Raw genomic sequence first — 14,488 nt, forward strand, 5'->3', positions numbered from 1 at the left:
GCTCTACCTATTCTGCTTCCTGATTCCCTTTCTACTTAAGTGATTTCCCACTGTATTATTCCTCTCACAAAAGATGTTTCTCCTCTTATGGGTGAGGGGAGTGAGCTTTCATTCAAAGAATATCAATTTAGTTTTTTTTTTTAATAATTTTTCCTCTCTCCTAAATTTTAAGATTCTCTTTAATTGTTAGGTCCTTAGAACTCCTTTGCACTTTCATCCCCCTTTGTTCTTTCTTTGATCCCTTTATCCATTTTCTTTTGCTTTCAATAATAGCAAAAAATAGAAGAATTGCTTTAATAGCTTAACCTTTTTGATAGTTGTATTTATCTATCTTTCTTTTGTATATTTTAATTAGAATGTTTGCAGGAAGAATTTCTGTTCACTCTTTTTGTTTATTTTGCAGAAATGCTTCAAAAGCATGATTCCCTTACCCTCCTTCATTGATGATTAGGATCAACTTTTCAGGATAAGTTTCCTGGGCAACTTGAGATCCTTTGCTTTTTTGAATATTTTATTTTATTCTTTTCCTGAAATTTGTCATCATTGAAGGATAATCCTAAAATTTTTAATGATTTTTTCTTTATAGCTGAAGTCCTTTCTCCTGACTCTCTTAAAAATATACTGATAGTATGAAATTTAGCCATTGCATGCTTTGGAGTTTCAAATGAGGGATTATCTCTGAATTCAATAAACTAGGAATTTGTTGTCTTTATTCAAAAGTTCAAAGCAAAATTTTTTGTATAATTTACTGCACATAGTATTCATTTTTAAAAAATATTTCTTCTGGGAGATATATTATTCTTTTCATCCCCTACAAACATGTATAGTTAAGCAAAACAAACTTCTGCATCGGTCATGTCAAAAAACATATATAACCCATTCCATGATTTGGGTCCTTCACCTCTTTCAGAAAATGTGTAGCATATTTCATCATTAATCCTCTTGAATCGTGGTTGATCAGTATGGTGATCAGAATTCATAGGTCTTTCAAAGTGCTCGTTATAATATCTGTTGTCATTTTTTAAATTGTTCTGGTTTTGTTGATTTCACTTTGCATCACTTTATATGTCTTCCCAGGTTTCTCTTGAACCATTCCTTCATCATCACTTACAGAACAATAGTATTCCATCACATTTCTATACCATACTTTGTTCAGCTATTCCACAAGTTATAGGCACTCCCTCAGATTCTCATTTTTGCCACATCAAGAAGTATATATATATGTGTGTGTGTGTGTGTGTGTGTGTGTGTGTGTGTGTGTGTGTGTGTGTATTTGCTTTTTGGAGGGCAATTTGGGTTTAAGTGACTTGCCCAAGGTCACATGGCTAGTTTTTGTGTTAAGTGTCTGAGGCCAGATTTGAACTCAGGTCCTCCTGATTCCAGGAATGGTGCTCTATTCACTGCACCACCTAGCTGCCCCCATATTAACTTTTTTTTTTCTTTTTGGAGAGGCAGTTGGGTTAAGTGATTTGCCTAAGGTCTCACAGCTAGTTTTATGTTAAGTGTCTGCGGTCAAATTTGAACTCAGGTCCTCTTGATTCCAGGGCCAGTGCTCTATTCACTGCACCACCTAGCCACCTCTGAAGTATAAATATTTTTGTACGTCTTTAGAATTTATTCTGTTTAGGATTAAGCCTATCCTGAATCTATGGTCTCTCTAATTCCCCCTTCTCCCTCCCCCCATTTCCCTGTTATTTCCTTATTGAATGAGATATAATTTTGTAACCAACAGTATGTATGTTTACATATATGTGCATATACTTTTCCCTCCTTTAACAAGTTCAGATGAGAGTGAGGTTCAAGTGCCTGCTACTCTCTCCCATTCCTTCCTCCTTGTTTGTATAGATGCACACCTTGATTGAGATAAATTTTCCTAACCTTTTTTCCTTCCTCTCTAGTGTTTTCCTTTTTCTCTCTCTTTGTTTTTCTTAAGATGCTCAAGGCATAATAGAACAACGTCCAGGCCTTCTGTCTGCATTAGACTCTGTCTATAACCCTGATCATAATATATATAGTTCAGGTGGATATATGTATCACTTCTACTTTAGCATGTAAACAATATATCTTTGTTTACTGTATTGTTATTTATTTTTATTTTTAGTTTACTTTAATGCCTATGTTTGAACTTCAAAGTTTCAAAATTTTGCTCTTTTCATCAGGAATTCTTGTTAGTTTTCTCTTTTACTAAATAGGCATTTTTTTCTCCCTGTAACATAATATGTTTTTCTGTGTCAGATATTTTTTGGCTATAAGCCTATATCCTTTGCTTTTTGGAATATCATATTCCAAGTTCCCTGGTCCATAATAGTGATGACTGCTAAATTGTGGTCCTGACTGTTGTTCCTTGGTACTTGAACTATTTCTTCCTGCTTATAGTTTTTTTTTTTTAAGTTAACCCGGAAGCCCTGGATTGTGGTAATAAATCCTGGGAATTTTCATTTTAGGGTTTCCTTTAGGAGGTAACTGGTAAATTTTCCTATTTTCACTTCCCCCTGTGGTTCTAAGAGATCTGGGCAGCTCTAAAATTTTTTGAAATATGATGTCTAGATCTCTGTTTTGTTTAGGTAGTGCAGTGATTCTTTTTTAAATCAATTTTTAAAAATATTTTAATTTATTTTGTTAATTTACAAATTACATGTAAATGTTTTTAACACTCCTTTTTTGGGGGATGGGGGGAGACAATCAGAGTTAGGTGTCTTGCCTAGGGACACATGACTACTAAGTGTCTGAGGCTGAGATTTGAACTCATATCCTCCTGATTCTAGGGCCAGTGATCTATCCACTGCACCACCAAGGTATCCTTTTAACACTCCTTTTTAAAAATTTTTGATTTCCAAATTCTTTCCCTTCTTTATGTCCCTCCTCCCTCCTTGAGGAAGCAAGCAATTTGATACAGATTATTCACATGAAGCCATGCAAAACAAAATTCCATATTAACCATGTCATATTGAGAAAACATAAACAAAAGAATCCCAAGAAAAGTAGAATTAAAAAATATTTTTCAATCTGTATTCATATTTCATTAATTCTCTCTCTGGAGGATGATAAAAGCTAGGTGTCAAAGTTGATATAGTACCAGTCCTGGAGTTAAGAACTAGCTTCAGACACTGACTACTTATGTGACTCTGAGCAGATCACTTAATCCTTCAGTTTCCTCAACTGTAAAATGAGCTGGAGGAGGAAAAGGCAAACCATTCCAGTATCTTTACCAAGAAAAACCCATTTGGGGTCATGAAGAGTCAGAAGTGACTGAGAAAGAACTAAACAATGAAAAACAAAAATATTTTTCAGCATGGTATATCAGCAATGCAATATTCACAATGCCTACAGTAATTATCAATATGCTAATGTGGTTATCAATCACAAAATATATCAGGCTTTCTATATGGGGGATAAAGAGAGAACATTTATTAAAACACCAAAAGACTGAGTCCCAAAACCAAAAAGTCAAAGCCATCAGAGTAGTTATGAAATTGGCACAGGTAGATAAAGTAGAAAGCACCCGCATTCTCAAGCCTTTAAAACAGAACAGGCTACCTCAGGCAAAGGTCTTCCTCTCCCCACTCACAGCAACTACTCAGCAGACAAGAAGCATGCTCCTAGCAGCTCTGGCCCCTGGCAGTCTTCAGCAGGAGTCCTTAGCAGAAATTCTGGCTGGCTCAAAAAAGGAGTTCGCGCCTCCACCTCCACCTCGGCACTGCCGCTGCCTCTGCTGCTGCTGCCCCGCCGTCGCCACTGCAGGAACTCTTGTCTTGGAATCCAAGACTCTTGGATCATTTTCTTGAATAGAGTAGCTAAATCTTTCACAGTTGATCATCCTTACATTATTGCTATTACTATGTACAATGTTCCTCTGGTTCTGCTCACTTCACTTTGCATGAATTCATATAAGTCTTCCTAGGATTTTGAGACTATCCTGCTTATCATTTCTTACAGCATAATAGTATTCTATCACAATCATATACCATGACTTGTTCAGTCATTCCCCAATTGATGGATAGCCCCCCAATTTCTAATTATTTGCAACCACAAAAACAATTGATGTAAGTATTTTTTTGTACAAATAGATCCTTTTTCTTTTTCACTGATCTCTTTGGGATATAGACCTAGTAATTAAATTGCTGGGTATACACAGTTTCATAGCCCTTTGGTAGAGTAGTAATTCTTAATTTTTTTTTCACTTCAATTTGTTTTCCAGGTTAGTTATTTTTACAATTAGTGCTTCAAATATTCTTTTATTTTTTACTTCAGTCTTTTGATTTATGTTAATATTTATTGACTCATGAAGTCACTGGTTTCTATTTGGTTTATTCTAATTTTCATAGAGGTGGTTGCCTCTTGCACCAAGCTATTAATATTCTACAATTCCTTCTTTCACAGCTCTCATTTCTTTTCCAAATTTTTTCTTTATTACTCTGATTTCATTTATAAAATTAATCATTTTTAACTCTCTGTTTTATCTATTCCAGCAATTCTAGTTGAATTTTTGTCCATGCTTTTCTTTGAGTGGTGGGCAACAAAAGCTGCCAGTTGACACTTGTCCCTGTTGCAGTGTTCCAGTATGAATTTGGGGTGCTTTTGTATGGATTCAGGACCTTCTTTTATCCCAGCACGCAGTCTCTCACTGTTCTGGAGTCCTCATCTGGCACTCCTGGCCAGACTCCGTCCCTATGGTCTGTAGACCTCATTGACTGCCTTCTTATGCCTACCTGTGCTGTCAAAATGGCTACCTTTTTAAAAAAATTGAATTTCACTATCAAAATTCAGACTGGTATAATTTCTAGATATGTTTGGAAAAGTTTTTTTTTTTTTGTGGGAGGGGGGGAAGGGAAGTCATTCTCTTCTTCACTATCTTGGATTTGCCTCCCAATCTGTGAGTTTTATCTCTGGTGTGTCCTATTATCAAGATCAAGCACTTTTCTTCTAAAATTAAAGTGTTCTTTGTAGTTGTTGTTGTTTTGCTTTTTGGAGCAGAGAGGGCAGGGCAATTGGGTTTAAGTGACTTGCCCAAGGTCATATGGCTAGTTTTTGTGTTAAGTGTCTGGGGCCAGATTTGAACTCAGGTCCTCCTGATTCCAGGGCCGGTGCTCTATTCATTGTGCCACCTCGCTGCCCCTAAAGTATTCTTTTAAAGGTTTTTTTTGTACTTTTCTGCTAAATTTTCTTCCCCCTTTGTATTTTTAGTTCCAAATATTACATTCTCTTAAAACATTTGTTTTTTTTAAAAGACTGTCTTCATCATTTGTGATTTTTCTGTTTCATTATTTGTCTTTTTCAAATTTCCATTGAGAACTCTAATTTTTATACCAATATGTTCTTTTAAAGGTTTCTTTTTTCTTTTGAAACATTCTGAAGTTTTTCACTATTGTTCTATGATCTCTGGGGAGTCCACAAAATTGTTTTTTTTTTGCCCAAGGATTTTTTTACTCTTTTATATTGTAATAATTCCTCAATATGTTATCTTTTCTTTGAATTTTTATTAATTTTTCTTTCCTTCTTTTAAGTCCCAGTTATTTGCTTGGAAGTTAAGCTCATACCCAGCTTTTCTCTCTCTCTTTAACTCCCCACTCTCTATAACCCTTTTCTTATATTCCCTGTAATTTTTCTCTGATTTCTCTCTTTACTCTTGGCTCTTCTCCCTTCCACTGCAGTCCCACCTTTCCCCTGCCAGTATGGGCTTCTCTAGTCTCTTCCTTCTGGAAGTCATAGGTATTTGACTGAAAGACTAAAGTAAACTTTACAGGAGAGGACTGATGGAATTGGGATGGAGTCAGTTCTAGATCCTTTCCTTAAGGCATAGAAACCTTTAGGGATTCTCTTGAAGGTATTGTTCTCTTGCTTCTTATGTCTGCCATATTTTCTACCCCACCCTAGCTTCAGTTGTACTCCCTTTCCTTCACATGGCTAAGCAAAATCAGTGTTTTCTGCCTCTTGCTAAGTATCTTGGTGAATTAAACTGAGTCACTGTCATGAGAAGTCAAGGCAAGTAACCCTAAAGATGAATCAAGTAGAAACCTACAAAGCTGCTTATGCTGGCCATAGCCCAAACGAAGTGGGAGTAGAGGCAGAGACACTAAGTGGGGGCTCAAAGTATTTCACTCATCTAATGTTATTTCATGAGGCTTTTACCTTTTGTGATATTTCTGTCCTCTCATCTTGTGAATACAATTTTACTCTATATTTAGTACATATTTTTACTTTTTTTTTTAGCTTCTTCAGTTGGATTAATTTATTGCAGTTACTTGGCCATCTTGCTAATCATTTGACTTATCCATGTTTTACAGAGAAATTTAAATGATGTAAAACAATTGTCAGAATGAGAAGACAAAAAAAGCCCAGAAACTCCCTTAGCCAACAAGCACTTGGCAACGTGGTCCAGAAGAGAGACACGGCAGCCAAGAGAAATATTGATTTAGAGTACAAACTTCAGCTATCTGTTGCCTTCCATTTTATCTTCTAAGCACTTCTCTCAGGTCAGATTGTTCATCTTGGGAAGAGAACAAACCACCTAACTCCTCTCTTCTCTCCTAGTTCCCAGGTTTCCTCTAGCTGGGCCCACTTTGGACTGTCTCCTGCCTAGGCTACCAGACTTCCAGGGTCTCACCTCCTTGTATTGAATTTTGGGTCTCCTGGTGCCTCACGAGAAGCATCATCTTACTTTGATATCTGACCTCAAGTGAGGAATTTGAACAGCCCATTTACTTGCCTTTCCTCAATGGATCTCTCTGTAACTATTGATGTTCTGCTTGTATTTTCTCCTTAATGTTTTGCACATCCCATGCCCTTATACCTTCCCTGCCTCAGTGACACTGAACCCCTAGCTCCCATTCCTAACTGCTCAATCCCTTACTCCCATTTAGCTCAGTACTATTCCTGTCCCTCTCCACCTCCATGTCCAACTCCAGATCTACCTGCCCTTTCCACTGTGTTCTTTGAAACACTTACTCCATAATTAACAAACTTCCTTTCATCTTAAACCTCTTATTTTCTCACTCTTTCTATTTTCTGGCAGTCACTGAGACCTGCATTCTTCCTGAAAACATTGCTTCCTTTGTCATCTTTTGCAGTATTCTCATACCCCCAGCTCACTGGTCAAGGTGGTACACTCCAAATAATCTTTGCCATTTCCATCCTATCATTCTGTCACGATCACTACTTCTTTTGTTATTCCTTTGAGTCTTATGCTGTTCAAATCATATAATCATTATTGGGCATTATTCTACTCTCCAAAAAAGTTGACCTAAATCTTTTCACCTCTCCTCAAGTTTTATCCTCCATTTCCTCAGTTAAGCATTGTAGCTCATACTTAACTGAAATATTTCTGGCCATGAAGCAAGAGCATCTTCTTCCTTTATTATCATTCTTCAACATCATTCATGTGTCTTTTCTCACTATCTCCTCCTTCACTCCTTCACATATGAAGAGGTAGCCTTCTTGTCAAGTTCAACCTCTCTACATACACCCTTGATTTCATTCTGTCCCATCTTCTCTAGATTTCCTATATTCACACTCTAATCTTTGATCTGTCTCTATCTAATGAATCCTTCCCTGCTACCTAGAAATACTCCCACATACCTTCTACATAACTAAAAACAAAAAAAGACAAAAATACCTTATTTAACCTGACCACCCTCCCCCCCAATTATCCTGTATTTGCTAACCTCCTTGAAAAAGACACTACACTATGTGCTTCTATTTCTTTCACTTTCTTCTTAATCTTTTGCCATCTGGCTTCTAATTTCATCATTCAACTACCCTCATTCAAAGTTACCAGCTACTCCTTAATTGCCAAATCTAATATGTTTTCCTCAATCGTCATCCTTCTTGACCTCTCTAAAGCACGTGACATGAGATTACCAGATTTTCTTCCTGGATACTCTCTCTTCTGGTTTTTATGAAACAACTCTCCTGCTTCTTTTACTACCTAGCTTTCTGCTTCTTTTCAGAGTCCTTTGCTGGATCATTGTCTATGTCACTTCTACTCCCTTAAGAGCTATTTCCCTTTCCCATTTTATATTCTCTCACTTCTGTGATCTCATCAGTTCCCTCAGGTTCAAATATTGTATCTATGTAGATGAGTCCCAGATCTATATATATTCAGCTCAAGCATCTCTCTGGACCTATAGCCTGCATCATCAACTACTTTTTGGACATCTTGAACTGAGTATCCCATAGGTATTTCAAGATAAACATGTTCAAAACAGCACATTATATTTCTAGAAAGCCTTTCATCTTCTAAAATTACCCATTAATTTTGAGCACACAACCATCCTTCCATTCCCCCAGGTTCAGGACCTAAGTGTCATCTCTGATTCTTCACTTTCATTCACCTCACATTCCCAGTCTTTCACCAAATCTTGTGGTTTTTACTTTTACTACATCTCTTATCTATCCTCTCTTTTCCACTCATAGCTGTATCTCTTGTTAAGTCCTTCATCATTTCTCCTCTATACTATTATAGTATAATTTGAATTGGTGTCTCTGTCTTATGTCTTCTCCACTGTAATCCATCTTCCACACAGTTGGCAAGATGATTTTCCTATGTTCTGACAATGTTTAACATCTACTTCAGTAAATTCCAGTGGCTGCCTATTGCCTTTGGAATCAAATATAATATCCTTTGTTTGGCAAATGAAGCTCGCTACAACTTTTTAACTTCCAAGAGAGTCTTGGCATTTAATAAGGGCCTATCCTACCATTCTGATCTTCTTATGTACTATTTCCCTCCATGCACTCTATCCTTAAGCCATACCAGTCCACTTGCTGTTCCTTATCCGTGACACTCACTTTTCGGTCTCTGTGACTTCACATTGGCTGACCTCTAAGACAACAATGTTCCTTCTCTTCACCTTTTCCTCTTAGTTTCTCTGATTTTTTAAAAGACAGCTCAAATCTCTCCTTCTAGAGGAGGTCTTTGCCAATCTGTTAGTGCTTCCCCCTTCCCACCTCATATACATACACACACAGATACATATGTATATCTGTGTGTGTATATATATATGTGTGTATGTGTGTGTTTTGCTAATTATTTTAATGTTTGTCTCTCCAATTAGAATGTGAGCTCCTTGATGGCAGGAGCTATTTTTATTTTTGCCTCTCTGGACCCCCCGATCACACTACTTGGCATATCATAAACACGTTGAAATGTCTATTAACCGAATGATGTTACACAGGAGGATAGCAGATTATAAGAAGTATCATCTCAAAAACCAGCAAAGAGCAGTGGGGCAGATATTCCCCAAAGCATTTTATCATTTAAATAATGTATTGTCCTTCATTCATTTATAAATGACTTAAAGGAAGACAATAAGGCAATGCGTGTTAATTAATTAACCCAACACATATTTATTAAATACCTATTCTGCTGTAGATGCTGAGGAGAAAAACATGAAAATGAAACAGGTTTGCCAGCATTTTCATATTGATTGCTCAGGTCCATCTGGTGTTTAAGATTTGGAATCAGAATGAAACAAAACTGTAGACTATCAAACAGCTAACAAAAGGACGCTTACTTGGAAAGGATGCTTGGGAAGAATACAGCATTGGGTCAGTAGATGAAGCTTTCTTGCTTCTATGTTGGTCATGCTGGTCAAATGGTCAAGCCAGAGGGAGAACAACTCCTACCTTCTCGTGGTCTATCTTTTGTATTTGGGCAACCAGGAAGCTATATCATTGTCCTGAGCCTTATTCTCTTGAACCAATTAAGTCACGAGGATGTTTTCAATGATTTTTAAGGATACACTAGCCTAGCATATATTCCAGGACCCTAGGGGAGAAGGTTCCCTATCACAGCAGCAAAACCATCACATATGGTGCCTAACTTCTCAGTCCTTCATGATCTGGCACTAAAAGGAATGATGCTACAGTGATTGAACCTAATGTCTCAGTAGAAATTGTCTGTGGAGGGAGGAAGAAGCAGGAGGAAATAATTTTGAAGGAATTCATTGTTAATTTTCTAGCATCTTAAAGACATGAAGATTCCAGACGAGCAGAAAAACCATAAAACTCATGTAATTATAATAATCATAAAGATACAAAAAGTTCTACACAGAAGATATCAGCAACTACCAAGACATATGAATACTTACTTATCTCTATAAAATCTTTTAAAAAATTAAAAATATAATTCTGAACTTAATAACAAAACATTTCTATACACATAGTAGAACAGAAAATGACTACATAGAAAACTGATGATAACATGTTATAAACAGTTTAATTTTATTTTAAATATATAAGTTCTATCTGTAGCTTTCCAAGTTTCCCTGTTTGTCTGTTCTTTCTGACAGTTTGTTCTTTTCTCTGCAATTAAAAAGAATAGATACCTCAATGACCCTTTTTTCTTTCTTTTCCCTTTTGTATACACCTTTATTCTCCTTTGTTTTCCTCCTCCTCAACTGAAAAAAAGGAAAAAGAAATTACTTAAAACAAGTATGCATCATCAAGAAAAACAAATTTCTACATTGGCTATCTTTTGTTTTTCATCTTGAACCCCTCACATTTTTGTCAAGAGGTGGTAGCATGCTTTCATTATCCATCCTCTAGAATGATAGACAGTTACCACATTGATTAGAGTTCTCAAGTCTTTCAAACTTATCTTCATGAAATTATTTCATAAAATGTTCTTCTGGTTCTTCTCACTTTTATATAAAATCTTCATGAAGATGAGTTATGCACATATAGAGGGTATTCCTGATCTAAATGTGAAAAGGGAATTGTTAGCCTTTCACAGATGATTCTTTCTAATGAATCACACCTTCACAGTCACATGTAAGTAAGTAAGAATACAAGGTCTGTTTATGTTTATTTCTTTTGTTTGTTTTTAATTCAGCAGAACAAAATTTTAAAGACTCTCCTCCCAGCAAGTTGGGAGATAAAATATCTTACCTATGCATGTGTTAAAATCATGAATGATTCATTGATAAGTTGACACTATCAAGTAAGACATAGAATGGAATTCTATATATCGGGGGAAATGAATGACTTCCAACAGAAGGTAGAATCCTTAGAACGCTCCTGTTTGCAAATGATACTGTGCTAATTGTATCAAATCCCACAATATTACCAGGTCTCTTTAGTGAGGCCCAAGATAACTTAAGATAGATTGGATTAGCAATTCGCTTAAGGAGAACTGAATGAATAAACAATACATATTATCAGATATCAGTACATATATCTTGGACAGCAACAGTGGATAGACAGAAAGCTCTGCCCAGAATTGAATAAAGGGAAGAAAGAAAGCTGAATTATATTTGAGATAGTCTGTAGTAATTTCAGTGACTCTAACCTTCAGCCTTACACAAAATCCCATCTTTTTAACACTGATGTTTTCTTGGACCTATGTGATAAGGACAAAGGAGGGATTTAGACAAAATTCTGTGAGAAACATAAGAAATTAGAGGTTACATTTAACTGGGGGCAGGCTTCATGTTGGATTTGACATTTGAGTTGAGCCTTGAAAAAAAAGGCACCAAAGTACCATATTTTAAGTCAAATTATGGAGAGCCTTACATGCCAAGCTAAGGAGTTTATATAGTTTATTAGGTTATCAGGGAGCCACTGATGGTTTTTGAGCTGGGGAGTAATGTTATCTGAATATGCATTAGGAAGTTTACTCTCTTTGTCAGAAAGAGGTATTGAAGAGGGAAAGAGATGAGAACCAAGGGAGCCAGTTAAAAGGATGTTACAGTACTCCAGGAAAGAGGTTATGAGGAGAAGGTAGTGGCAGTTGGAATACAAAGAAAGGATTAATGTGAAAGATACTCAGTGGTAGACTTCATAGGACTTGGCAACTGATTGAATGTAGGAGATAAGAGAGAAGAATCAAAGACTCATAAACTTCAAGGCTGGGTGACAGGAAGAGTGATGGTAATACCAGGAGACACAAGGAATTTGAAAGAGTAAAAGTATTTTTTGGCAGAAGATAGTAAAAAGAAGATGATGACTTCAATTTGGGAAATAATAAGCTTAAAGTACCCACAGGACATGCCAGTGGTTATGTCTAGCTGGCAGTGGATTAGATATGTAGACTTGGGGTCATCTGTGTAGGTGATAATTGAAGCCATCGAAATAATTAAAGCCAGGAAGAGAGTAGCAATAGGAACAAGGGGTGGAAAATGCAAAGAGGTAAATTGAGGCTTGAAGTAAGGATAATTTTTCCTAACAAAGACATACAAAAGCAGAATGAGCTGGCTCTTATAACAGTGGGTTTCCCCTCACAAAAGTCTTAGCAAAAAGTTGGATGATCGGCCAGAAGCGCAGGGAAGGGGAGTCGCTGCGGTTTCCTGCTTCAACAGTGCTGGAACGGAACCCGCTGCTCGATTCCCGGCCGGAGCCGCCCTTAGCCACCTCTCTCTCCACCTTCACCTCCACTAACCAACACTTCTCCCGTCCTACCGTTGAGCAGCAGCCGCCCGCTCAGCCGCCCCCGGCCGTCGCCGCCGCCGCCTCAGCCTCCGTCGCAGCCGCCGCCTCCTCCTCCGCCGCCATGACCACCTCGTCCCCCTCTCAGGTGCGGCAGAACTACCACCAGGACTCGGAGGCCGCCATCAACCGGCAGATCAACCTGGAGCTCTACGCCTCCTATGTCTACCTGTCCATGTCATACTACTTCGACCGCGACGACGTGGCGCTCAAGAACTTCGCCAAGTACTTCCTGCACCAGTCGCACGAGGAGCGCGAGCACGCCGAGAAGCTGATGAAGCTGCAGAACCAGCGCGGCGGCCGCATCTTCCTGCAGGACATCAAGAAACCCGACCGCGACGACTGGGAGAGCGGGCTGAACGCAATGGAGTGTGCTCTGCACTTGGAAAAAAATGTCAATCAGTCGTTACTGGAATTGCACAAGCTGGCAACTGACAAGAATGACTCCCACTTATGTGATTTCATCGAAACCCACTACCTGGACGAACAGGTCAAGTCCATCAAACAGCTGGGTGATCACGTAACCAACCTGCGCAAGATGGGGGCCCCCGATTCTGGCATGGCGGAATATCTTTTTGACAAGCACACCCTTGGAGACAGTGACAACGAGAGCTAAGCCACACCTGGCTTCCCCCACACCTGGGAACTGTGGGCGCCACTCCTACTGTCTTTCAGTGCATGCATATTTTGGTTATCTGACCTTTTCATAATCTGTACCAAAAAACTACCACCATTTACATCCCAATAAACTTGGTACTGATGGAAAAAAAAAAAAAAGTTGGATGATTACTTGTTGTAGAAGGAATTTCTGTTCAGGTATTGGTTGACTTCGCTGGTTTCTGAGGTCCTTCTCTTCCAACTAGAAACTCCATGAATCTGGATGCATTGTCAAGGGAGTGAGTGTGAAGAGACATAGCTTTGAAGGATACCCACTCATAAGGAATGTGTGAACAAAGATGAACCAGTAAAGGAGACTTAAAGGAAGTAGTCACATAGGAAAGAAGAAGATCCTGGAGAGAGTAATAATGCAATAACTGAGAGGAAAGACTATCATCAATTCAGGAGTCAAATGGTGCAGAATAACAAATGATAAGGGGGCTAAAGAACCAAGAAAATGTCACTGCGTTGTTAACTAAGGGTTATTGTAGAACCCGTAGAGCAGTTTTAGATGAGGATCAGAAGTCAGATTGCAAGGGACAGATGAATAAACAGGGAGTAGAAAGAAGGAAGCAGGTAATGTAGACTACTTTTTCCAAAAGTTTAGGAGGTATGGATATAAGAAATATAGGACAATAGCTGTAGGTGCTGAAAAAATCAAGTGAATCTATTTATTCATTTAAGGGCTAGGAGAACTGGGCATGATTTTTGAACATAGGGGAATGAATGGGTCAGTAGAGAGGGAGCTATTCAGTAGGAAGAGGTCATCTTTCTATCTCCAAAGCCATAAGTTTGCATTTCCCAATAGTAAAGTTCTCAGTGGAGGTCATGGCATTGGCTATAGCCCTTTCATTAACTGCTTGGGAGCCTTTGGCCTTTCTACTCTTTCCTGATTAGTCTAAAAATATATATTTACACACATGTGTATGTATATGTATGTACATATGTATGCATATAATATGTGTGTATATTTATATATTTTTTTCATTCTGCAAGGTTGAGTTACAGTTTGTTATTTATAACTTCTTTCTTTTCCTTTTTTTTTTTTTTTACTGCCATGCTTTGGTCTATTGGTGTTATTTCTGTTTTCTTGCCACCTTTCTTATTACATAAAATCACCTCTTCAATTCAAATTCTCTGGAGATGTCACAAAAATGCCATATGTTCCTTCTTCTGGATACAAAAGTTTGCATACAATATGGAGCATCTAGCTGCAGTAACAGAGAAAGCCTTGGACTTGGAGGCAGAAGCCTGGCTTCTTGCCTTGGCTATGTGACTTACATGCTGGGCCAACTTGTGCAAATCACTCAGTCTTCCTATGTACGACTCCCTCTCCTCATCTGCAAAATGGTGATAATTTTATGTGCATTACTTAACTTTAGGGCTTTTGTGAGACTATCAGAGAATG

The 14,488-nt window shown here is 37.9% G+C and overlaps 1 protein-coding gene across 1 annotated transcript; it reads left to right on the forward strand.

The window, feature by feature from the left end:
* The first annotated feature begins 12,226 nt into the window (after positions 1–12,226).
* LOC138146836 (ferritin heavy chain-like) lies at positions 12,227–13,200 on the forward strand. The gene has a single exon (XM_069068951.1). The coding sequence runs from the start codon at positions 12,242–12,244 to the stop codon at positions 13,037–13,039; it is 798 nt and encodes a 265-aa protein (XP_068925052.1). The 5' UTR covers positions 12,227–12,241; the 3' UTR covers positions 13,040–13,200.
* Positions 13,201–14,488: the final 1,288 nt, after the last annotated feature.

The sequence above is a fragment of the Petaurus breviceps genome, unplaced genomic scaffold (assembly GCF_028583685.1).
Source record: "Petaurus breviceps papuanus isolate PSGF00001 unplaced genomic scaffold, PetGlider_PUasm1.0 90775, whole genome shotgun sequence".
NCBI lineage: Eukaryota > Metazoa > Chordata > Mammalia > Diprotodontia > Petauridae > Petaurus > Petaurus breviceps.

What these genes read in the sequence shown, in the direction of transcription:
- LOC138146836 (XM_069068951.1), top strand. Translation starts at nt 12,242, where the DNA reads ATGATCGGCCAGAAGCGCAGGGAAGGGGAGTCGCTGCGGTTTCCTGCT.